This window comes from Neomonachus schauinslandi, chromosome 15, assembly GCF_002201575.2.
Source record: "Neomonachus schauinslandi chromosome 15, ASM220157v2, whole genome shotgun sequence".
NCBI classification, from domain to species: domain Eukaryota; kingdom Metazoa; phylum Chordata; class Mammalia; order Carnivora; family Phocidae; genus Neomonachus; species Neomonachus schauinslandi.
In genome coordinates this window covers 46,525,077-46,548,626 of record NC_058417.1, presented here as the reverse complement: position 1 = coordinate 46,548,626, position 23,550 = coordinate 46,525,077, and the positions used below count along the sequence as shown (strand labels likewise).

The following is a 23,550-nucleotide window of genomic DNA, read 5'->3' as shown; positions in this document are numbered from 1 at the left end:
AATGATAACATTTGCACCTTCCACAAAAGTCAACTTTATGAGAACATTCCTATCACTAAGTTAGTTTTCATTGCTTTTTTTTTTTTTTTAAGGATTTTTATTTATTTATTTGACAGAGACACAACGAAAGAGGGAACATAAGCAGGGGGAGCGGGAGAGGGAGAAGCAGGCTTCCCACGGAGCAGGGAGCCCGATGTGGGGCTTGATCCCAGGACCCTGGGACCATGACCTGAGCCGAAGGCAGATGCTTAACAAATGCCACCCAGGCGCCCCTTATTGTTTTTATAGGAAAGAAACTTGTTTTAAAATCTATCTATCTTGCTCTCTGGGCTCAGACCTAGTTTGCGGCGACATGGCTAAACACACCAAGAAGGTCGGAATCGTGGGTAAATATGGGACCCGTTATGGTGCCTCCCTTAGGAAAATGGGGAAGAAGATTGAAATAAGCCAGCCTGCCAGGTACACTTGCTCCTTCTGTGGCAAAACCAAGATGAAAAGACGAGCTGTGGGGATCTGGCATTGTGGCTCCTGCATGAAAACCGTCGCTGGTGGCGCCTGGACCTACAACACCACTTCTGCTGTCACAGTAAAGTCTGCCATCAGAAGACTGAAGGAGTTGAAAGACCAGTAGAAGCTTCACCATTTGAAACATTGTTAGCCTATAATAAATGGGTTAATTTATATAACATACATACATACATACATAAAATCTATCCATCTTGGGGCACCTGGGTGGCTCAGTCGTTAAGCGTCTGCCTTCGGTTCATGATCCCACGGTGCTGGGATCGAGCCCTGCATGGGTCTCCCTGCTCGGCGGGAAGCCAGCTTTGCCCTCTCCCACTCCCCCTGCTGTGTTCCCTCTCTCGCTGTCTCTTTCTCTGTCAAATAAATTTTTTTTTAAATCTATCCATCTTCGTACAATTCAAAAAAAGGAAAAAAAAATGATAAATTAGACCTAATCAAAATTAAACATTTTTGCTCTCTGAAAAACACCGGTAAAGGAATGAAGAGAAAGCTAAAGACTAAGAGAAAATTATTTGCAATCACATATCTGAAAAAGGGTTTGTATCCGGACATAGAAAGAACTCTCAAAACTCAATAGTAAGAAAATAACCAAATTAAAAGCTGGATAAAAGATTTCCACACAGGGCGCCTGGGTGGCTCAGTTGGTTAAGCAACTGCCTTCGGCTAAGGTCATGATCCTGGAGTCCCTGGATCGAGTCCCGCATCGGGCTCCCTGCTCGGCAGGGAGTCTGCTTCTCCCTCTGACCCTCTCGACCCTCCCCCCTCTCATATGCTCTCTCTCTCAGTCTCTCTCTCTCAAATAAATAAATGAAAAATCTTTAAAAAAAAAAAATTTCCACACACACTCCACAAAGAAGATAGGATGATGGCAAATTAGCACATGAAAAGATGTTCAATGGCTTTAGTCATCAGAGAAAGGCAAATTAAAACCATGACCAGACATACTACATACCTATCAGAATGGCTACATTACAAAGATTGATGATATCAATGATGTGGAATAACCAGAACTCTCATACACTGCGAGTGGGAACATAAAATGGTACAACCCGGGGCACCTGGGTGGCTCAGTTGGTTAGGCGACTGCTTCGGCTCAGGTCATGATCCTGGAGTCCCAGGATCGAGCCCCACATCGGACTCCCTGCTCAGCAGGGAGTCTGCTTCTCCCTCTGACCCTCCCCCCTCTCGTGTTCTCTCTCTCATTCTCGCTCAAATAAATAAATAAAATCCTTAAAAAAATAAAATAAAATAAAATGGTACAACCCCTCCAGAAAAAGGGTTGACAGTTTCTTAAAAAGTTAAACATATACTCACTGTATGACCCAGCAATCCCCTCTCCCCACAGACAGCTACCCTGGAGAAATGAAAACGTATGTTCACACAAAAATCTATACACAGATGTTTACAGCAGCTCTACTCATAACTGCTAAAAAGTGGAAACAATCCAAATATCCTTTAATAAGTGACAATGGAAAACTACTCAGCAATAAAAAAAGAATAAATTTGCAATACATGTAATACTTTAGATGAATCTGAAAGAATAAAAGAGCCCAGTCTCAAAAGCTTAACAGGGTATGATTCCATTTGTATTATATTCTCAAAAAGCCAAAACTATAGGGATGGAAAAAGGTCAGTGGTTGCAGGGGTGATGGAATGGGGATGGGTAACTACACAAGGAGCGCATGAGGGAGTTTTCTGGGATGACGACAGTGTGTATCCTGACTGTAGGAATGTCTGCAAAAACTATACATGTATGAAATTGAAAAATTTTTTTTTTTTTAAAGATTTTATTTATTTATTTGACAGAGAAAGACACAGCGAGAGACGGAACACAAACGGGGAGTGGGAGAGGGAGAAGCAGACTCCCCGCCGAGCAGGGAGCCCGATGCGGGACTCGATCCTGGGACTCCAGGATCATGACCTGAGCCGAAGGCAGTCGCCCAACCAACTGAGCCACCCAGGCGCCCGAAATTGAAAAATTTTTATTACCAAAAGAAAAAAGCCACTTTTACAGTATGATAATTTCAAAGTAAAATTTTAAAATTACTTTTAAAATATAAATCGCAATGTCACAATTAACATGTTTTTTAAAAACTGGAAATAGATACAGAAGGGTAAGTGTTGTTAATAAATGGAAAACTTCTACACATTTCCCTTTCCATGCATGTACGTTTTAGAGGCAAGAATGGAGGCTCAGAAAGAATATCTCCAAATAGAGCAATCACTGAGTTCACTTGGCACAAAATATAGGATACTTCTGAAGAATTCCAACATCGCTAAGTAATCTGTTCAGGACCAAAAGTAAATATTAGAAGAAAAATGCAATCAACAGTGCACCACAAAGGTGGTAGGTAGACAGGCCTGGACTAAGACATCTTCAGTAACAGATGATAAAAAGGAAGGTGATTTTTAAAAGCATCATTCTTTTCCCACTGTGGACTTCTTTCTGTAACAGTATAAGAAAGACCACCATGAAATCAAGTCATGAAATGTATTTTATTGTTAAAAAAAAAAATCAGTTATCTTCCCTAAATTAACTTTTCTTGTTAATGTAGTTATGTTCCTCCTTCATTTCAAAAGAGCTAAAGCTTATTTGACTACAGACAGACTTCAAAAAAAAATAAACTGTGACCAAACAGCAGGAGCCAATGGTAGTAAATAAAATTTCCTCAATCTAAATTGAAGATGATTTCTATACTGTCTTATACATTTGTTTCCATCAGAAACAAAAAAATTATCTTCCTCATAATTAACTTAGGTGGAATGAATCGGACGGCATTTGTCAAGATTTGCGAAGACTGATGATGAGTTTTGCTGGACATTAGAACTATCCACTCACTAACAGCCATAATCGGGTCTTGATTAGACTCCAAGTTGTCCTTAATTATTTTTTTTTTAAAGACTTTATTTATTTATTTGAGAGAGAGAGAATGAGAGAGAGCAAGCACATGAGAGGGGGGAGGGTCAGAGGGAGAAACAGACTCCCTGCCGAGCAGGGAGCCCGATGCGGGACTCGATCCAGGGACTCCAGGATCATGACCTGAGTCGAAGGCAGTCGCTTAACCAACTGAGCCCCCCAGGCGCCCCAAGTTGTCCTTAATTATTAAGTTACATAAACAATAAAACCATAGGAAAACTTAAAAGACACATACAATAAAATACATAAGTTTCTTTACATGACTAACAAAACAAAAATTTAAAGGAAGAATTGCTAGGAAAAAATTAAGAGATTCACTTTTTTTTACTAAGTCAGTAACTTGCCTTTAATCTGCCTCATGCATTGTTATTTTCCCTGTGGAAACTCTATTATTCTGAAAACAAGACTCTTCTGGAAAGTAAATGTATTGTGACAAAAGAAGAAAAGCCAGATTGATACATTATTAAAATAACCCATATGACCTAGCCCAGTGGATTAAGGAAAGCATATCAGAGCATGCCCTGTTCTCCAGACTCAGCAGCACAGCTGTGGGGGGACAGTGACGCCACTAGAAGGGTGTCATGCTTCCTCAGGGACACAAAAAGTTAAGAACCATTACTCCAGGGCGCCTGGGTGGCTCAGTCGGTTAAGCGACTGCCTTCGGCTCAGGTCATGATCCTGGAGTCCCCGGATCGAGTCCCGCATCGGGCTCCCTGCTCGGCAGGGAGTCTGCTTCTCCCTCTGACCCTCCCCCCTCTCATGTGCTCTCTCTGTCTCATTCTCTCTCTCTCAAATAAATAAATAAAATCTTTAAAAAAAAAAAAAAAGAACCATTACTCCAGAGGTGGCACGGTGGTCCTGAAATGCCTATAAAATAATGTCCAGGCTCATTACCAGACGTCCAGGCCACCCACAGCCTGGCTACAGCCTAACTTTCCCACCACTCCCAAAGGACAGTCAGGCTTCTGAGTCTCTGACAATGCCCTTCCCACTGCCTGAATGTCCTTTCCCTCCTGTCTCTGAACCTAACTCCTACTCAGCTTTAAATGAATGCTCCCAGACTTAACTTTCCTAAAATGTTCTCCCTCCCAAACCAGCACTACTTCCTATAGAATGATTTGGCCTCTTAATCATTTATTATTTTGAATTAAATATATAAGATGTTTTATCTGCCCACACAACCATCCTATAAATAGGGGTCATATTTTATATCATTTATATCCCCAAGACAACAATTCAATTCACTAAAGCCATTCAGTAAATACTTTAATTGAATTTCCCAAAGAGATGGCCTAAAATAACCTGAATGCCAAGCATTCCAAGAACTGTCCTGTACAAAATTCAGTACTCATTAGAATTCCAAGTCATAAAGAGGAATATTGTGTTATCTTTAAATTTATCTGCTTTTATCCAAAACTGGAATCTGTCATGGTTCTATGGGATACATAGGCAAAATATTCTGCAAAGTAAAGAAAATTTTATTCACTGTACTGTATTTAATATTTACCCAGCCTTGCATTTCTCTCTAAAACTCTTATAAAATCTCTGAGCATGCAAGAAGCATTAGATGAGAGACTAAGCCCACTGAGAAGAAAACTAGAAACTAAAATCACTCATATTCCATTTTGAATAATCTCTTTCATAAAGAGGTAAATTCTCTTTATGAAAATTATGAAAATCTTTATGAAAAATTGCAGAATGCATGAAATTCAATAGCAAAGTAAAATGTTTTAAGTACATAAAAGAAATATCCTAATGGACCTTCCACCATCTGTCTTAGTAACTAAAATGATAAAAACAAGAAAAACTAAATTTTAAAAGTTGTATCAACAGCTAAAATTGAGGGGTTTTTTCCATCTATTAGTCTGACTTTTCCTGACCCATAGTTTAGAATTGCCAGCAATGCTGGAAACAGCCTTCTTTCAATAATTCCAAATTATTTCTTGAAAAGTTTGAGTCTCCTCTCAAATCATCTAACATGCCTACTAATCTATAAAAAATATATATATTTAAAAACCCATATTTATGAAGCAATCAAAAGACTGACTTTCTAGAAAAGGTTGCTACTTGCAAAGAAAATTTTTTTACTAAAAAACTTTTTCTATTCTTTGTATTTCTTTATTTTCCCTTTTAGATTATCTGTGGAGACTTGTAAACACATCATAATCCCAAACAGTTCAGCTTTTTAAATAAAACATAAATCAATTTTAAAAAAAGCCAACTGCATAATTAAAACAAAATGGTACTACCACCACCACCACCACCATCATCATTCTTAAAAGCTGTCTTTAATTTACCAACAGTCTATGTTCTAAAACTGTATTTTCAAATCAGCGTTTGAAACTCGGTACAGAGTTTCCTACTCCCATATATAAGTAAAAACAAGTTTTGGTAAAGTAAAAAAAAAGTAGATTATAAAATAATACAATATATAATCCTACTTTATAAAACATATATGTATTGAATGTTACATAAAAAGCCAAGATATGAAACAAAATTTTTTTTTTTAAGATTTTATTTATTTATTTGACAGATAGATAGAGAGCACAAGTAGGCAGAGAGGCAGGCAGAGGGAGAGGGAGAAGCAGACTCCCCGCTGAGCAGGGAGACCGACGCAGGGCTCGATCCCAGGACTCCAGGATCATGACCTGAGCCGAAGGCAGCCGCTTAACCGACTGAGCCACCCAGGCGCCCCAAAACAAAATATTAAGAGTGAGTATTCCTTCCCCAAAACCTGTAACTCCAGTCTAATCATGAGGAAAACATCAGACAAACCCAAACTGAGGAACACTCTATGAAATACCCGACCAGGGGTGCCTGGGTGGCTAAGTCAGTTAAGTGTCCGGCTCTTGGCTTTGGCTCGGGTCCTGATCTCAGGGTCGTGAGATGGAGCCCCACAAAGGGCTCTGCGCTCAGCGTGGAGTCTGCTTGGGATTCTTTCTCTTCCTCTACCTCTGCCCCTCTCCTGGCTCACTCACGCACACTCTCTCTTTCAAATAAATAAATAAATCTTCAAAAGGAAGGAAGGAAACAAAGAAGGAAGGAAGAAGGGAAGAAGGGAGGAAGGAGGGAAGGAGGAGAGAGAGAAGGAAAGAAGGTAAGAAAGAGAAATACCTGACCAGGACTCTTCAAAATTGTCACAAAAACAATGAAACTCTGAAAAACAGTCACAGCCCAAGAAACATGAAAACTATATTCAACATGGATCCTGGATAGGTCTTTGACAGAAAAAGGGCTTTAGTGGAAAAACTAGGAAAAACCAAATAAAATCTGGATATTACTTAACACTAATGTTCCAATGAAGGTTTCCTAGATTTGACAAATGTACCATAGAAATGTAAGGTATTAACAATGGGGGAACTACTTCTTGAGAAAATTTTGACTTGCAAAAGAGGAGTGACAGGTATGGTGACTGTGAATTTTGACCCTGATTTTAGATAAGCTGCATAAATCAATCTCTGCTCAAGTGTAAACTAAAAAAACAACAATAAAAAAACCAATGGGGAAAACTGGGTGAAGAGTACATGAAAACTCTATACTACATTTACAACTTTTCTGTAAATCTAATATTATTCCAAAATTAGAAGTTTGTTTAAAAAATTAAAGTGGAGGGGCGCCTGGGTGGCTCAGTCATTAAGCATCTGCCTCCAGCTCAGGTCATGGTCCCAGGGTCCTGGGATCAAGCCCCACATTGGGCTCCTTGCTCAGTGGGGAGCCTGCTTCTCCCTCTCCCACTCCCCCCCTGCTTGTGTTCCCTCTCTCGCTGTGTCTCTCTCTCTGTCAAATAAATTAAATCTTTAAAATATAAAAATAAAAAATAAAGTGGGTATCTCTGAGTGGTGGATTATGGATTTTTTTATTCACCTGCGTTTTTCAACAAGCAACATGCTTCACTGTCATGAAAAACAAAACGGGGAGGGGGGGTAAGTATTCTAAATTTTTAAAAAACTAAACAGGGGCGCCTGGGTGGCTTGGTCAGTTAAGCGTCTCACTCTTGGTTACGGCTCAGGTCATGATCTCAGGGTCCTGGGATCAAGCCCTGCAATAGGCTCCGAGCTCTCCTTGGGATTCTCTCCTCTCTCTCTCTGCCCCTCCTCCAACTCTCGCACGCTCTCTCAAATAAATAAAATCTAAAAAAAAAACTAAAGAGACATAATAACCTAAAGAAATAAAATACATTTTGGAGAGAAATGGGGAAACATATATATAGACTTGATATTTGATAGTAAAACCATTAGTATTACTGAATTCTTAGGTGTGATAATGATATTATGTTTACGAAGAAAAATGTCCTCATACTTAGGAGATACAGTTGACCCTTAGGGTGCTGACCCCCGTGAAGTCAAAAATCTGTTTATAACTCTGACTCCCCCAAAACTTAACTACTAATAACCTACTGTTGCCCAGAAGCCTTACTGCTAACAGTCAATTAACGCATACTTTGTATGTTATCTTATACAGTGTATTCTTAGAATTAAGTAAACTAGAGAAAAGAGAACGTTATTAAAAGAATCACAAGAGGGACACCTGGCTGGCTCAGTACAGCATGCAACTCTTGATCTCAGGCTCCATGTTGGGTGTAGAGATTACTTAAATAAATAAATCTTTTTTTTTTTTTTAAAGATTTTATTTATTCATTTATTTGAGAGAGTGAGAGAGAGAGAGAGAGAGAGAGAGCACACGAGAGGGGGGAGGGTCAGAGGGAGAAGCAGACGCCCTGCTGAGCAGGGAGCCCGATGGGAACTCGATCCCGGGACTCCAGGATCATGACCTGAGCCGAAGGCAGTCGCTTAACCAACTGAGCCACCCAGGCGCCCCTAAATAAATAAATCTTAAAAAAAAAAAAAAAAGAAGAAGGAATCACAAGGAACAGAAAATACATTTACTGTACTGTAAACACTCCATGTATTAAGCGGACCTGCACAATTCAAACCTGTATGAATGAAGTACCATACAATATGTCTGCCACTAACTTTCAACTGGCTCTGGAAAAAAAAACTCTATTTAGAGAAAGAGAGAAAGAAAATTATGGCAAATGCTAACAACTGAGTGTTGATTATACTAGTCTTTCAACTTTCCTATAGGCATAAATATTTTCATAGTATAAACTAATGGTTCTCTTTAACTTAAAAAAGTGATTTGAAACCCAAACTAATCCAGCGGTGCCGGGTGGCTCAGTCAGTTAAGCATCCGACTCTTGGTTTCAGCTCAGGTCAGGAAATGATCTCAGGGTCATGGGATCAACTCCACGTTGGGCACTGGGCGTGGAGCCTGCTTGAGATTCTCTCTCTCCTTCTACCCCTCTCCCCCTGCCCACTCTCACTCTCAGTCATTTTGTAGGTGCATGCTCTCTCTCTCAAAAAAAAAAAAAAAGCCCAGAAAATAACAAGTGTTGGTGAGGATGTGGAGAAATACATAGCTAGTGGGACATAAAATGGTGCTACTACTATGGAAAACAGTATGGTGATTCTTCAAAAAATTAAACACAGAATTACCACAGGATCCAGCAATTCCACTTCTGGGTTAATTTCCAAAAGACTTAAAAGCAGGGACTCAAACAAATACTTGTATACCCTTGTTTATAGCAGCATTATTCACATCGGCCAAAAGGTGGAAGCAACCCAGGTGTCTATTAACAGAGGAATGGAAGGGCGCCTGGGTGGCTCAGATGGTTAAGAGGCTGTCTTCGGCTCAGGTCATGATCCCAGGGTCCTGGGATCGAGCCGCATGTCTGGCTCCCTGCTCAGCGGGGAGCCTGCTTCTCCCTCTCCCCCTGCTCATGCTCTCTCTCTCTCAAATAAATAAATAAAATCTTTTAAAAAAAAAAGATGAGGGGCGCCTGGGTGGCTCAGTCGTTAAGGTCTGCCTTCGGCTCAGGTCATGATCCCAGGGTCCTGGGATCGAGCCCCGCATCGGGCTCCCCACTCCACGGGAAGCCTGCTTCTCCTTCTCCCCCTCCCCCTGCTTGTGTTCCCTATCTCGCTGTGTCTCTCTCTGTCAAATAAATAAACAAAATCTTTAAAAAAAAAAAAAGATGAATGGATTAAAAATGTGGTACTTACATACAATGGCATATTATTTATCCTTAAAAAGGAAGGAAATGATGACATAAGCTACAATATAGGTGAACCCTGAAGACATTATACTAAGTGAAAAGAGGCAGACACAAAAGGACAATGTATGATTGTACTTACATGAGGGACCTAGAATAGCCAAATTCATAGAGAGAGAAAGTAGAAGGCTGGTTGCCAGGGGCTTGAGGGAGGAGGAAATGGAGTGTTGTTGTTTAATGGGTACAGAGTTTCAGTTGGGGCAATGAAAGAGTTTTGGAGACGGAGAGTGGGGACAGTCCCATAACCACGTGAATGTACCTACTGCCACTGAACTGTATGGCTAAAATGGTAATTTTATGTTATGCCTATTTAACCAAAATTTCTTAAAAAAAAAAAAAAATACAGAAGCCGTGATACCCTCCTTATAAGCAGTGAGGCCCATGTCCTAATCCAGATGCAATCTTAAAGACTCCTTATTGCCCATTTCCCAGTATGCCCTACTGGTGAAGAACTGAGAGCTCACAGAGCCAGAGCCAGAGCCAATGGCAGAAAACTAGTCCCACTAAATAAATTTAGAAAAGCCAAAGCACAAGGCCAAGTCCAGAGTAGTTGGCGAGAGGCAGGCTAGGGAAGAGAAGGCAAAGGCAGAAAGCAGAGACTCTCCCAGGACAGGGGCAGCTGATGAGACTGGTAAGGACAGCACAGTGGTGAGAACAGGGAAGAACAGAGAGCAGGAGAGCTCAGAGAAGGCAATTCACCCGGGGTTAAGGGTGGGGAAGTGGAGGAAAAGGTAAAAGAGAATTTTAAGAAGGGGATTCACTCAAGAAGGGATTCTGCCCAAGTGTCAGCAGAAAAATGACTTCCTTCCACTGAGGCAGTCATTTGTATCCAAAGAAACCAAGAAAATTGATAAAGCCTATGGAAAGTTAGGAGGAAAAATATTTTCCTATGAAAGACTACTACTATGGGGCTCCTGGGTGGCTCAGTTGGTTAAGCGACTGCCTTCGGCTCAGGTCATGATCCTGGAGTCCCGGGATCGAGTCCCACATCACGCTCCCTGCTCCGCAGGGAGTCTGCTTCTCCCTCTGACCCTCCTCCCTCTCGTGCTCTCTGTCTCTCACTCTCTCTCTCACAAATAAATAAATAAAATCTTTAAAAAAAAAAAAAAGATTTATTTATGTATTTGAGAGAGCAAGCCCGCGCACAAGTGGAGCCCGACACAGGGCTCGATCCCACAACCGCGAGATCATGACCTGAACTGAAATCAAGAGTCAGACGCTTAACCGACTGAAGTCACCCAGGCACCCCTGGGCCTACCTTTTTTATTTGTATCAAACACCAGTATGCCATGAATGACTTTTAAATGTTCTATGGGATAGGGGTTAAGAGTATACAGGCTTAAAACCAGATCTGCCTGAATTTCAATCCTGGCATTGCAACCTGAGACAATTTACATAAAAATTTGCCTCGATCTCCAAATCTATAAAATTGGGATAATAACAGTATCCACCTCCCAAGACTCTTGCAAGAATTAAATAGGTTAAATTTAAAAAGTACTTAGAACAGTGTCTGGCCCACTGTCATAAAAGCATTAGCTCACTATTATCCTCCAAATCTAGAATATGAGCTCCATGGAAGCTGGGATTTTGTCCATTTTGTTCACTGTTGAAGCCCTAGGTCCCTGACGTATGTGCTGAAAAATAAAAATTTGTTGAATAAGATAAACTTTATGCCAGCAACACAGAATCCCAAAGTTGAATAGCACTACCTTTTTGTTATTACCGACAACTAAAATCTGCATCATAGTTTAGCCTCAAAGTTTAGAGTATATACAGCATTTTTTACCTATCTTATGTCAAGTGATGCTGCAAAGCTGCTATCATTTATCTCCATCTCAGAGACAAACTAAGACTCAAAAGACTTAAGTGGTTTGCCCAAAAACACAAAGTCTGAGGCAGAACACGATTCTGGAAGTTAATCCTACTTCTCTTCCCTCTGCACTATACCCAGACAGCTCAAAGCATACCCTACTGAACTGTTCAAATTCTCCCTACCTGCCAATGAACCAAGTTTAAGGTCACCAACACACTTCATCTTCCCATTTGCTTTCAAGTAACTGATGGGGAGGGAAGAATCAGATGATACAACACGAACAACCGTTCAAGTCGGACAATGGGTACAGCAGGTAGTCTTTTTCCACTCTCTGTGGAACCTCTGAAAGGTTCCATAATAACAAATTTTAACTAAGGGGCGCCTGGGTGGCTCAGTCAGTTAAGCGTCTGCCTTTGGCTCAGGTCATGATCCCCGAGTCCCGGGATCAAGGTCCGCCTCAGGCTCCACGCTCAGCCAGGAAGGAGTCTGCTTCTCCCACCCCCTCTGCTCCTCCCAGCCTCCATGCTCATGCTCTCTCTCTCACTCCCTCAGATAAATACATAAAATCTTTTTTAAAAAATTTTACTAATTAAAAAATAAAGTCCTCATTCCCCAACTGAGCACACCTGGGTGTGAGGAAAACCCCCCAGAGGAGAACCTTCAACACTTCGCAGTGAGAGGCAGGGAAGAGAACAATGGACTGGGAATCAAGAAGTTTCATCCGTGCTTGGCTTTATTAAGTGTGAGACCTCACAAATCTCCTCCTCTGTTTCTTCTAAGATTAAAATTCTGATTTCAGCTTTCTACTCGCTCCCCAGACTCAACAAACAAAACCAAATATATCTCTCTTCTATTCCAAACCCCTAAGACCTGTTCTCCCCTCCTGACTTCCCTATTCCCGATGCCTATTCTGCCAGCCACCCAAGCATGAAAACCTCAACACCACCTCTGACTTGAGACATCGAACTCTACTGTTCCCTTCCCCTCCTACCTAATCCGTCACCACGTCTCTCTGTTCAACCTCCAAAATATCTCCTGAATGCACTGCCATCGGTTCAGTTCAGGCCCTCAACATCCCTCCCTTGGACTATTACCACGAATTGCAACTAAAGTCCCTCTCTCACGAGCCTGGGTGGCTCAGTCAGTCAAGCGTCTGCTTTTGCCTTGGGTCATGATGCCCCAGGATGGAGCCCCGCCTCAGGCTCCCGCTCAGCGGGGAGTCTGCTTCTCCCTCTGACCCTCCCCCATCTCATTCTCTCTCTCTCTCACTCACTCTCAAATAAATGAAATCTTAAAAAAAAAAAAGCCCCTCTCTCTCTTTCTCCTCACTGCCAATCCATCCTATTCATCCTCGGTCTGGCATTTAAGACCCTCCAAAACCCAGTCCTGACCTCTCAGCAGCCTCACCTTCCACTATGTTCCTTTATGTCTCCCAGGGTCCAAGTGGTTTGGACATGCAGTTTCCTGATGTCCACCTCATTTCCGACACCACTGCCCCACCTCTGCTCAAGCTATCCTTCCTTCCAGAATGCCCTCTTCTTTCCATTGCTTCTCACCTTCCTGATGGTGCCATTTAAATACCACTTCTTCAGTTGAAGTGTTCCTTGATATCCCCAAGGGGGCAGTATCACACCCTCTACTTAACCACTAAGCACCTTGGCTGAACCTCTTTTATAACACCTACCAAACTCCTAATAGTCCTTTCTTTTTCTGGTGCCCCTATTCTCCCTACTAGATAATTCATTCCTTGTCAGTAGGAAATAGGTCTTATTCCTCTTTGTATTCCTCAGAACAGAGCTTCTCAAAGACTGTGCAAAGGCACAGTGGCATGCCATGAATGAGTTAAAGATGTCCCAGACAGTAATCCCCTCAGCCCTCCAAGCAGTCACAAAGGGAATTCAGCAGCCAGAGTCCCCACTAGTCAAGTCTCAAGCATTCTCACGTAGCCTCCTCCTTCAACCAGGTAGACACCACAATGATAACTTGGAGGCACTCAGAGGACACAACACAGCACACGATACACAATGGATGCCCAATAAACATTTGCTGAACTGAATCTGAGAATAATCTACCTGTTCCCCTTCAACCACTATCTCCAAGATCACTTACCATCTAGACCTCTTTGAACATTTCCTCTGAACGTGTGCTGGTTATCTTTTTAATAATCACCGGTTTATTTGCTGGCTATACTTGCCTTACTATCCAAAGCTCACATCAATACTGTATTGCATAAAATAGCAGATATGCACAAACAATTCACCAAAGAGACTGAAAGAGTAAAATTCAACATTACAGAACAAAGAAATGCAAATGCCACTTTACACTACTAAATGAGCAAAAACTTTTAAGTATTTCTGTCCAGCTATGGTAAAACAGGTATATCCATGTATCTGTTAGAAGTACAAACTGGTACAACATTCTTGAGAAGCTATACGGCAATATATACAAAAAGCCATAAAAACATTCATTCCATTTAACACAATACACTCAGAAATGTACCCTAGAAATATAATTAGTCAAAAAAATAATACCAATAATATCTATGATAATGTAAAGTCCTAAGTGAAAACCAGGGAGCAACATAAATACCTAACACTGAAAGATTTAAGTAAATTATGGGAGCATGACTTGATGAAATATTTTGCAATATATAAGCATACAGGGGCGCCTGGATGGCTTAGTAATTTGAGTGTCTGACTCCTGGTTTTGGCTCAAGTCATGACTCCGGATTGTGAGATCAAGCCCCATGTCAGGCTCCACGATCAGTGGGAGTCGGCTTGTCTCTCTCTTCCTCTGCCCCTCCCTTCACTCATATGCACGCACTCTCTCTCAAATAAATCTTTTTAAAAAAATGTAAGCATATAAATTAAAATTGTGACATCTATAACATGGAAATGTTCCATGATCTAGTAAGTAGAAAAAATTCAAGTTACATGCACCATAATTAAACATGAGTAAAAAATATATTATGTGTGGGGTGCTTGGGTGGCTCAGTCAGTTAAGCGCCTGCCTTCGGCTCAGGTCATGATCCCAGGGTCCTGGGATCGAGCCCCACATCAGGCTCCCTGCTCAGCGGGGAGTCTGCTTCTCCCTCTCCCTCTGACCCTTCCCCCCACACTAGTGTTCTTGCTTGCTCTGCTCTCTTTCTAAAAAGAAAAAAAGAGGGCGCCTGGGTGGCTCAGTCGTTAAGCGTCTGCCTTTGGCTCAGGTCATGATCCCGGAGTCCCGGGATCGAGTCCCACATCGGGCTCCCTGCTCGGCGGGAAGCCTGCTTCTCCCTCTCCCACTCCCCCTGCTTGTGTTCCTGCTCTCGCTATCTCTATCTCTGTCAAATAAATAAAATATTTTAAAAAAAGAAAAAATATGTATGTGTGTGTATATACTTACATATATATACATATGCTTACATACAAAAATATATATTTTAATGGAACACCAAAACAAAAATCAACTATTTTAGGGCAATAATCTAAATATTTAACAATTTATTTAATATCTATTCTTCTTAACATAAAAAAGAAAGTTCCCGCATACTGAGGAAACAGAGGGGTTCCAGGATATAAGCTCGATAGAGCCTCAAGAGTCTCAAGAAAAGGTCCACCCCTCCCTTCCACTGCTCATTTTGGCCTTAACTGAGAACTCTCATGCATTCCTTATCACAATGACCTCTATATGACACCCCAGACCCCAGCTTTCCAAGGCCAACAAACCACTTCAACTGTTTTGAACTCCCAAATCATGCAAAACAAACATAAACTCTAAAAGAAAGAATGCCTACAACTGTGTGTTACTTTAGCAATCAGCAAACAGCCAAGCCCAAATTCAATTATAAACCCTGAAAGTATATAGTATTGTCACATTAAAGTTTCTGGGATTCTCAAAGCCAACTTGCTGACTCAGTAGTGGACTGTATCACAGTTAAAAAAAAAAAGCAGTATGGAATCACGGACAAATCAAAGAACTAAGGGCCAGGAGACCAAGGTACAGTTAAAAAAAAAGAAAAGTTACTTTAAGAACAAAGAACTGAAAACTAAAAACTCCAGCTTAAAGCAGATGGGTAAAAAGTAGCTGGCCATGTCTTAAAAATCTCACTCAGCCAGAGTCCATAAGGCAGGATGGCAAGTCATTTTATTAACAGATGAAGCTTTCTTGAGCTGGTGAAGTCTAACAAAAGACTAGGACTGAATATATCAAAACATAATTTTTAGCACTGATGCTCCACAAGGATAAAATTAAAGCAGTCTTCTAATTGTTTTTTCTGTAATATCACCACTGTCTAATAATGAAAGACCAAGATACAGGGGCGCCTGGGTGGCTCAGTCATTAAGCGTCTGCCTTCAGCTCAGGTCATGATCCCAGGGTCCTAGTATCGAGCCCCACATCAGGCTCGTGCTCAGCAGGAAGACTGCTTCTCCCTCTCCCACTCCCCCTGCTTGTGTTCCTGCTCTCACTATCTCTCTCTCTGTCAAATAAATAAAATCTTTAAAAAAAAAAAAAAAAGACCAAGATACAATAATGGACCAAAAAAATTAGTTATTGTGAATCAGAAATAATAAAGACTAAATTGCCTTCCTTAGAAGGGAATTTCAGCGAAAGATAAATAATTTGGAGGCCTAATAAATATAACCATTAGGAAAAAAGTTTAACCTTGTGTTTCTATTGCTGTGTTCTCAGTATCTAGACTCAGTATCTAAAATGCAGATATATACAATCATTCATGACAATACATACACAGCAGATACCAGGATAAACAAACTATTCAATACTTAACCAAGTTCATCAGAGCACGGGGTGATTACCACTCCAGAATGTTGACACAAAAACTGAAGGGCCTCTCAAGCTCCAATCATATGCAGATAGGATGAGACCCTGTGCAGTTACTCATTCAGAACATGAGTGGAAGATTAACCTACCCTCACTCCTCTCCAAACAAACTCTGACAAAGCGGCAAGCAGTCTCTTCATGGAATGTTCATCATCATCCTGTCTGTTCCAGAAGGAGCCAATTCAGTCGGGACCTGCATCTTCAGGTTTCCACGGTCTCACTACTGCCCAACATCATTCCCCACCCCCCACCCCCACTCCACCCCTGTCCCCATCCCCACCTTATTCTTCCTGGACGGACTCGCCATCTAGATTAAGCCTCTCTTGTCGCCTTCTCAAGCATTACCAAGTTCTTGTTTTCTAAATAAAGCTTTCCTAAACCTTACTCACCTGCAGTTCACTGCACTGGGTATCACCCAAATAGCCCATCAGAGCTCTTTATAATTTCTGAAAGAGAGAAAAGGAAGCTTTTAAATACATAGTAGAAAACACCTTTGCTGATGTATCAGTTCTGAAGCATTTGTATCCAGTATTCACAGTGTATGATCTTTTGGTCCATAGTATTTCAGTAAAATGTAGCATAACCAGCCAGGACCAAAAGTCCTGAGATAAGAGACCAGCGATAAAAGTTTGGTTTATTGTTGCTATTACTTAGCTGGGTGACCTTGGGCAAGTCACTTGACTTCTGCAGGCCTAAATCCTCATCTGGAAAAGAAAACAGACTAGAAAGAAGTAGCAGAGCACATTACAGTGGAAAGAGCACAGGCTCTCCAAGACAGAACACCAGCACCACAACTTACCAGTCTTAGGACATTTGTTAGCTAGTTCACATTTGGCCTAAATTTTCTCCTCTGCAAAATGGAAATAACAACTATCTTAGGGTTGTTATGAGAATTACGGGAGAGATAATGAGTTATAAAAAGCCTATAGTAAACATACTGTGCAGTTTATCATAAAATTCTACAGCTGGTAATTACCACCATTACCCCCAGCCCTAAGGTTATATGAATTCAATTCCCAAGTATTTATTTCCTTAAAAGATCAACAAATCAAAACTGTACCAACCTGACAATGGAATTAACTGTTTCACTAACAATTCAATTACAGTTATCTTAAACTGATGGTAGTTTAAGATTATCAATATTACTTAACATCGCAGGAAATAGGAGCAGGAGAGTCCCTGCGTAACATCTAAACTGGTTCGGTGCCCATGCCTTCCCCGACTTCTCCTTCTGCTTTCACTACTACTAGTATACACCGGCAACAGAGAGGCCTTCCAAAAGCCAAATGACACCAACTGTTTTCTAAGGGTCAGCTCAGGGGAACACAACTGAAGATGGAGTAAGGAGAACAAAGTCTTTTTTTTTTTTTTTTTATCTTTTTTACTGGACACCTGGGTGGCTCAGCCAGTTAAGTGTCTGCCTTCGGCTCAGGTCATGATCTCAGGGTCCTGGGATCTCTGCTCAGCGGGGAGTCGGCTTCTCCCTCTCCTTCTGCCTGTGCTCCCCCTGCTTGAGCTCACTCTCTCTCTTCCTCCTCTCACTCTCTCTCAAATAAATAAAATCTTTAAAAAAAATAAAAATAAATCTTTTTAACTTTATAAACTTAAGTACTGTTCAATTTTGTTTACTATAGCACGCATCAGTTTTTACATAAAAATAATTGTTTAAGGGGTGCCTGGGTGGCCCAGTTGGTTGAGTGTCTGCCTTCGGGTCAGGTCAGGATCTCGGGGTCCTGGGATCGAGCCCCGCATTGGGCTCCCTGCTCAGTGGGGAGTCTGCTTCCCTCCTCTCCCTCTCCCTCTGTGATCTCTCTCGCTCTCTCTCAAATAAGTAAATAAAATCTTTAAAAATAAAAAACAATTGTTTAAAACTATATTAATTATCATATTGCCTAGTGACAGGAAGCTCGCCTTACAGGAATATTTTCACCGCAAGGAGAATTTCCACAGAAGAAAGCAAAAAGGCAAATTCAGATGTGCTGAGAACACCTAAAATATGGCACAGAAATAACAAAAATCACAAACATTCACACTTCAGAATGGTTCAGTCAAAAAATGCGCCATGGATTCTTTGAAGATCTAATGATGAATCAGGGGGTTTTTGGTTCAAAAGCAAGATGAATATACAAACTCTGGTTTTACCAGACAACTTCCTGCTCTTAGAGAAAATGATCCAGCACGATTTATACAAGTAAACAAGTTGGTATGACTATCTGGCAGTATGTTGAAAAACTTTCAATTTGTTTTAGACAATTGATAGCTTTTAAAAACTATATTACATGTACTTATATATTTAATATATATAAATTAAAAGTCTTCATGTTACATCTACAATATTATTTTTAAAAGAGGAATATTAACTCTATTAAATTCAGGATTACTCAAAAGTATTATCTCAGCCACTCCTGAAGTGACAAACCACTATGTTTTATGTTACTTCTAGCCAATGCTACATAAATCCTGACTACACCCATCAATTTAAACGAACTGTAAGCTGGTGTGGCCACATTCTCCACACGTAACATAGTTCTTTCCCAGAAAACATTTCAAAATATTACTTAGAAATCAAATTATATTTGAACATACACTTATCTAAGTTTATGAAAATAAATACCCATAACAATTTGCTTATAATTTTTAAGTAGCTCCTCACCCTATCTTGTTTATCAACAAGTCGATAAACTTGACCCAAAATCCTCTACGCATCTGAAACAACAGGCAAAGGACAGTATTTCTTGCGCTGAGCCAGTATTTAGATCTTAAATATAGTCTGACAATTATAAACTAACTTTTATTTAACATTAATACCAAGCCTACCTCTTAAACAGGGAATAAAAATGCATGTATAAGATCTGGTCTACTTATTTGTAGGTCCCTCTGCAATATTCTTAGCCTTTCATGAATATGCTGTGTATTTTTAAACTACACAAGGCCCTCTGCAAGTAGGAATGATCTCTTCCATTATTTTGGCATCACTCCCCTCCCCAGGAAAAAACTGGACAGTCCATAAATGTATACAGACTTTACAATGGGGACTGAATTTTTTTTTTTTTTTAAGATTTTATTTTATTTATTTGACACAGAGACACAGCGAGAGAGGGAACACAAGCAGGGGGAGCGGGAGAGGGAGAAGCAGGCTTCCCGCTGAGCAGGGAGCCCGATGCGGGGCTCGATCCCAGGACTCTGGGATCATGACCTGAGCCGAAGGCAGATGCTCAATGACTGAGCCACCCAGGCACCCTGGGACTGAATATTTTTTATATTAGAAAATGAAAAATCTTCCTCACAGTGGCAAAAATCAAAGTTTGCCACCTGGTGGAGAGGTACTTAATGACTCCCCAAAACTACAGACTAACCTAAAAATAGTGTCCTAGCTTCTCAGCCAAAAGGATAGACTAAAAAAGCTACTCTTTATTCAGCTACAAGACAGTGTCTTCAACTTAGCCCCAACCTTTAATACTATGGTATTTCCTATTTTAGAATATTTTGTGTAACAACTTGTTTGATAACCAACCACTAACTTCATTTTGAAGTGAATACTAATGCTTCACATGGTCTACATGTGTGAAAATTACGGAAAATGTCTTGACATAATTCAGGCCAAACAACACTAGCCACAAGAGATTACCAATTTCTAAATATTCAATTTTTTTTTTTTAAGATTTTATTTATTTATTTGACAGAGAGAGATACAGCAAGAGAGGGAACACAAGCAGGGGCAGTGGGAGAGGGAGAAGCAGGCTTCCTGCCAAACAGGGAGCCCGACGCGGGGCTCGATCCCAGGACCCTGGGATCATGACCTGAGCCAGAGGCAGACGCTTAACAACTGAGCCACCCAGGCGCCCCTAAATATTCAATTTTTTTAAGTTTTCATTTTATTTTACTATTTTTAGCATTCTCTACACCCAACATGGCGCTCAAACTCACAACCCAGAGATTAAGAATCTCATGCTCTTCCAACTGAGCCAGCCAGATGCCCCTAAATATTTCATTTTTAGACTACAAATGAACATCTCCATAGGCTAAGAAGCAGATCACTGGTTCCTTCCCACAAAGTAATCTGTAAATTTAAATATATAAATAAAAATAAAAGGATCTGATTGGAAGGTCTAAGGCATGAATATGCCTCCATCTGTAAGCTGAAAATAAATAAACTTTAAAATCCACATTTGCTCTGCCAAGAATAAAAATAAAAATATTTATAATACACACAAGCACTGAGTTTCAAACACAAGCAAATGTGGCATATGCACTTACAAAAGGATCTTGATTTACGTCCACCTTCCTCTCCCAAGTTTTGTTTTGTTTTTGTTTTTTTGTTTTTTTTTTGTAAGGCAAAATGTCAATAGAATGCCTCAATCTGGAAAAAAATAAAGCACAGCTTATTCTTCTTAATCAGATGTTCTGAGAAATAGGTAAAGTTTGTGAAAGGATTTCAAAATCCAAAGGCTACCCATTTGTGTTGAGGAAAACACACACACACACACACACACAACTGCAGTGGGCCCTAATAACTTCACATTTTCTCAACAAACCATAATAAAATATTTTTAAAGTTGAGAAAATTGCTTGTGAAAAACGTAAAATTAGCAAATTTCTCTCCTCCTCCCCATTATAGAATATACTAACAGTTCACTAATACTTTATCAATAATGTCCTTTAAATCCAAAGCATTAGAAGATAAAGCAGCACATCCAATTCACACACTACGTGATCAGAAAATAATGACAAACCAGTCTTATCCCTAATAAACTAACCCAAACTCAACACTATCATTTTTATTTCAAAATAACTATGGGAGAGACAAATACTATTCCATTTCTCAGAAAATAAAAGGAGTGACTGATGCATAAAATCAATCTTTCCAATGGAAAGGGTGTTCTTGACAAGAGTCCCAGTAACTTGGACACACAAAATCCACATAAACAATCACTAACACTCAATGTAGAGAATGTGATAGACACCAATACACATATGAAATTAAGACACCCAATTAAAGTTACACAAGGAAATTTACATATAATTACCCCCCACTCCCGTGAAGATACTGATCAAGGATAGCTGCAAGTACCATTTGGCTCTGGATAAGCTCCACTATGGGTAACTATGCTGCAACAACTTAAGTTTGGTACATTTGACACATTTTTCCTTTCTAAAGCAACCCCTTCTACACACCCATTTGACTGATTGAGATATTTGGAAAATAAAGATGGTCCCATCAAATTACTTAGTTTCAGCCTCACCCTTATGCGTTGATTAAAATAAAGAAGGGAAAAAGGTAAATCATTCTTAACTGCAGTCTCACCTTACACATCTCACCAGCACTGTAGTTCTTTAGTGATCAATTACTTCATCCAATTCCTGAGGCAAACAGAAAAGTAAAATGTGTCTGTACACCACCACCAACAGACATGATCAGTAGCAAATACTTCATTGGCCCCAAGTGAGAGGGCTTCTAAATTTCAAATGGAAAAAGTTACCAAAATGGTACAGTATGCAGTTCTGTAAATGATTATTTTGCTTTCAAGTAAAAACATTTCCTTTCTATGTGATGGAAGAACAGACTATAAAATGCTCTTAAGATCCAAAACGTAAAAAAAAGCCATCTCTTTCGGCACTTATTGATGTTACTTTCAAAAAAGAAGAAAAGAAATGAAGGACAGGAAGCCTCATTAATATAAGTTCAAGAGAGGCCAAAATTAAGAACAAACTAGCCAGGACAACTCCTCTCCCCACCCACCCCCCCTCCACAACCCCACACCCCCACCCACACCCGGCATCCACTGTCTCTAGAGTTATCCATATTATATTAACGATTTGCCTGAAAAGTCTAAGTTGTGAGGGAGAAGCAATAACAATTTTGAGTTTCAAACAAAACCTGAGGATCCCAATCCAAGAAGAACCCTAAGACCCTGGCTTCCAGCCCTGTCTGAAGGATCCTCAGCGAAGGAGAGGGTGCAGAAAGCTCAAATAATTTGGGGGTAGAAGAACCAAAGTTCCCTAAATAAAACTGCAGTCCTTGGCCCTAGAGAAGGGGAGTCTTAAAAGAATCTCCCAAAAAAAGATAAGTCTGTTTTTATTTTTGTTGATGTGCTTATGGGCCAATGAGAATTTCCGAAGAGGGGGGCGGGGGGGGGAAGTGAAGCTCAGGCAACAGCCCCCGGCGGGGGAGGGAGGGGGCGCACCCCTGACCCACTTTTGCCGACGCCCACCCTCGGCCCCCGCCCCACCGCCGCAAGTCCGAGCCCTGAGGGGGCGATCAAGCGGGGCGTGGGAGGCCCGCACCCTCCCCGCACTCTCCCCACCCCCAGCCGCGACCCGGAGGAGGGGAGCGTGCAAGGCGGCTCGACCCCCCCCCCTCCCCGGAGTGCCCGCGGCAGGAGAAACCTCCCGCAGGCTCGCGGCCCGGGTCTGCAAAGCCCCCTCCACCGCCTGGGCCCCGGGCGCCGCGGCCCCCAGCGGAGGGGAAGGGGACCGAGGAGGGGAAGGAGCTGTAAACAGCCCCAGCGTCCGGGCCTCGCCTCGAAGAGCCCCGCTTCCCAGGCCCCGCCGCGGGCCGCCTGGGTCCCCAGCCCGTCCGAGGGCCGCCCCTCCTGGGGCCCCGGGGACCGGAGGGGAGTCAGGTCTCCTCCCCAGAGGGCTCCGGCAGCTCGCGGAGCGGTCCCAGCAGCAGAGAAGGGGGAAGTCAGGACTTACCTGTCATTACTTTCTACGCCATCTTGGATCCACTTGTCAACGTCCCCACAAAGCATTATGGGTAAGAAAGAGCCTTTAAAGTGACTCCCCCCCTCGGCCCCCGACTCCCGCCTCCCGCCGCCGGCGCCGCCCCTCCGGCCGCACCTCCCGCCCGGAAAGTTGCCGCGGCTGGCTGGCCGGCTCGGGCGCCTGCAGCCGGGCCCCCTCCCCTCCTCCGGGCTGTTTGCATTTAAAATTCACCATTTTAAAAATGTGGCTTTGGGTTTTCCTCTTGGCTCCTGCCCCTGGGTTCCCTTCCCCCCACCCCTCGCCTCCACGCCTGTTCCCTTTGCCCCGCCGCCCTCCTGCCCTGGCAGACACCCCACGTCTGCATTTAATCAGCCCGAGGTTTCCCTGCTGCTGGCAGCAGAGAGCTGCTCATTGATTTATTTATGCGCATTTATGCGTCTGTTATTGCTCTAGATCCTCGGTGCCCGGCGGCGGGCTTCTGCGGCCGGCTCCCTACCCCGGGGCAGCCGGGGGTCGCCTGCAGGGCCGGGAGCCCGGCAGCACCGCAGACCCGTCGGCGCTCTCACTCCCGCATCCGCAGGCGGAAAGGTGCCTCTATCCTGGCAGCGCGTTCCGGGGCCGTCGGGCTCCAGGACCTGGGCGGACACTGGCCCC

The 23,550-nt window shown here is 42.0% G+C and overlaps 2 protein-coding genes and 1 long non-coding RNA gene across 3 annotated transcripts in view; 1 reads left to right on the top strand and 2 right to left on the bottom strand.

Moving 5' to 3' along the window:
* HELZ (helicase with zinc finger) overlaps positions 1-20,508 on the bottom strand; it is a 160,032-nt gene extending 139,524 nt beyond the window's left edge. The window contains exons 1-2 of the mRNA XM_021678518.2: positions 20,449-20,508; positions 16,581-16,637 (exon numbers count right to left, since the gene is read on the bottom strand). The gene's annotated coding sequence lies outside the window, so the exon portion shown is untranslated. The remainder of the gene's footprint in view (positions 1-16,580; positions 16,638-20,448) is intronic.
* On the top strand, positions 353-688 carry LOC110570473 (60S ribosomal protein L37a-like). The gene has a single exon (XM_021678517.1). It carries the CDS (start codon positions 353-355, stop codon positions 629-631), a length of 279 nt encoding a protein of 92 aa, XP_021534192.1. The 3' UTR covers positions 632-688.
* Positions 20,509-20,527: 19 nt separating the features above from the next.
* On the bottom strand, positions 20,528-22,907 carry LOC110570472. Its single transcript, XR_002479728.1, has 3 exons — positions 22,888-22,907; positions 21,497-21,552; positions 20,528-20,551 (listed from the first exon to the last, which is right to left on the bottom strand). It is a non-coding gene; the product is annotated as an uncharacterized LOC110570472 (long non-coding RNA).
* Between the last annotated feature and the right edge of the window lie 643 nt (positions 22,908-23,550).

Excerpts from the sequence above, each read along its gene's own strand:
- LOC110570473 (XM_021678517.1), top strand. The coding sequence starts at position 353 with ATGGCTAAACACACCAAGAAGGTCGGAATCGTGGGTAAATATGGGACC.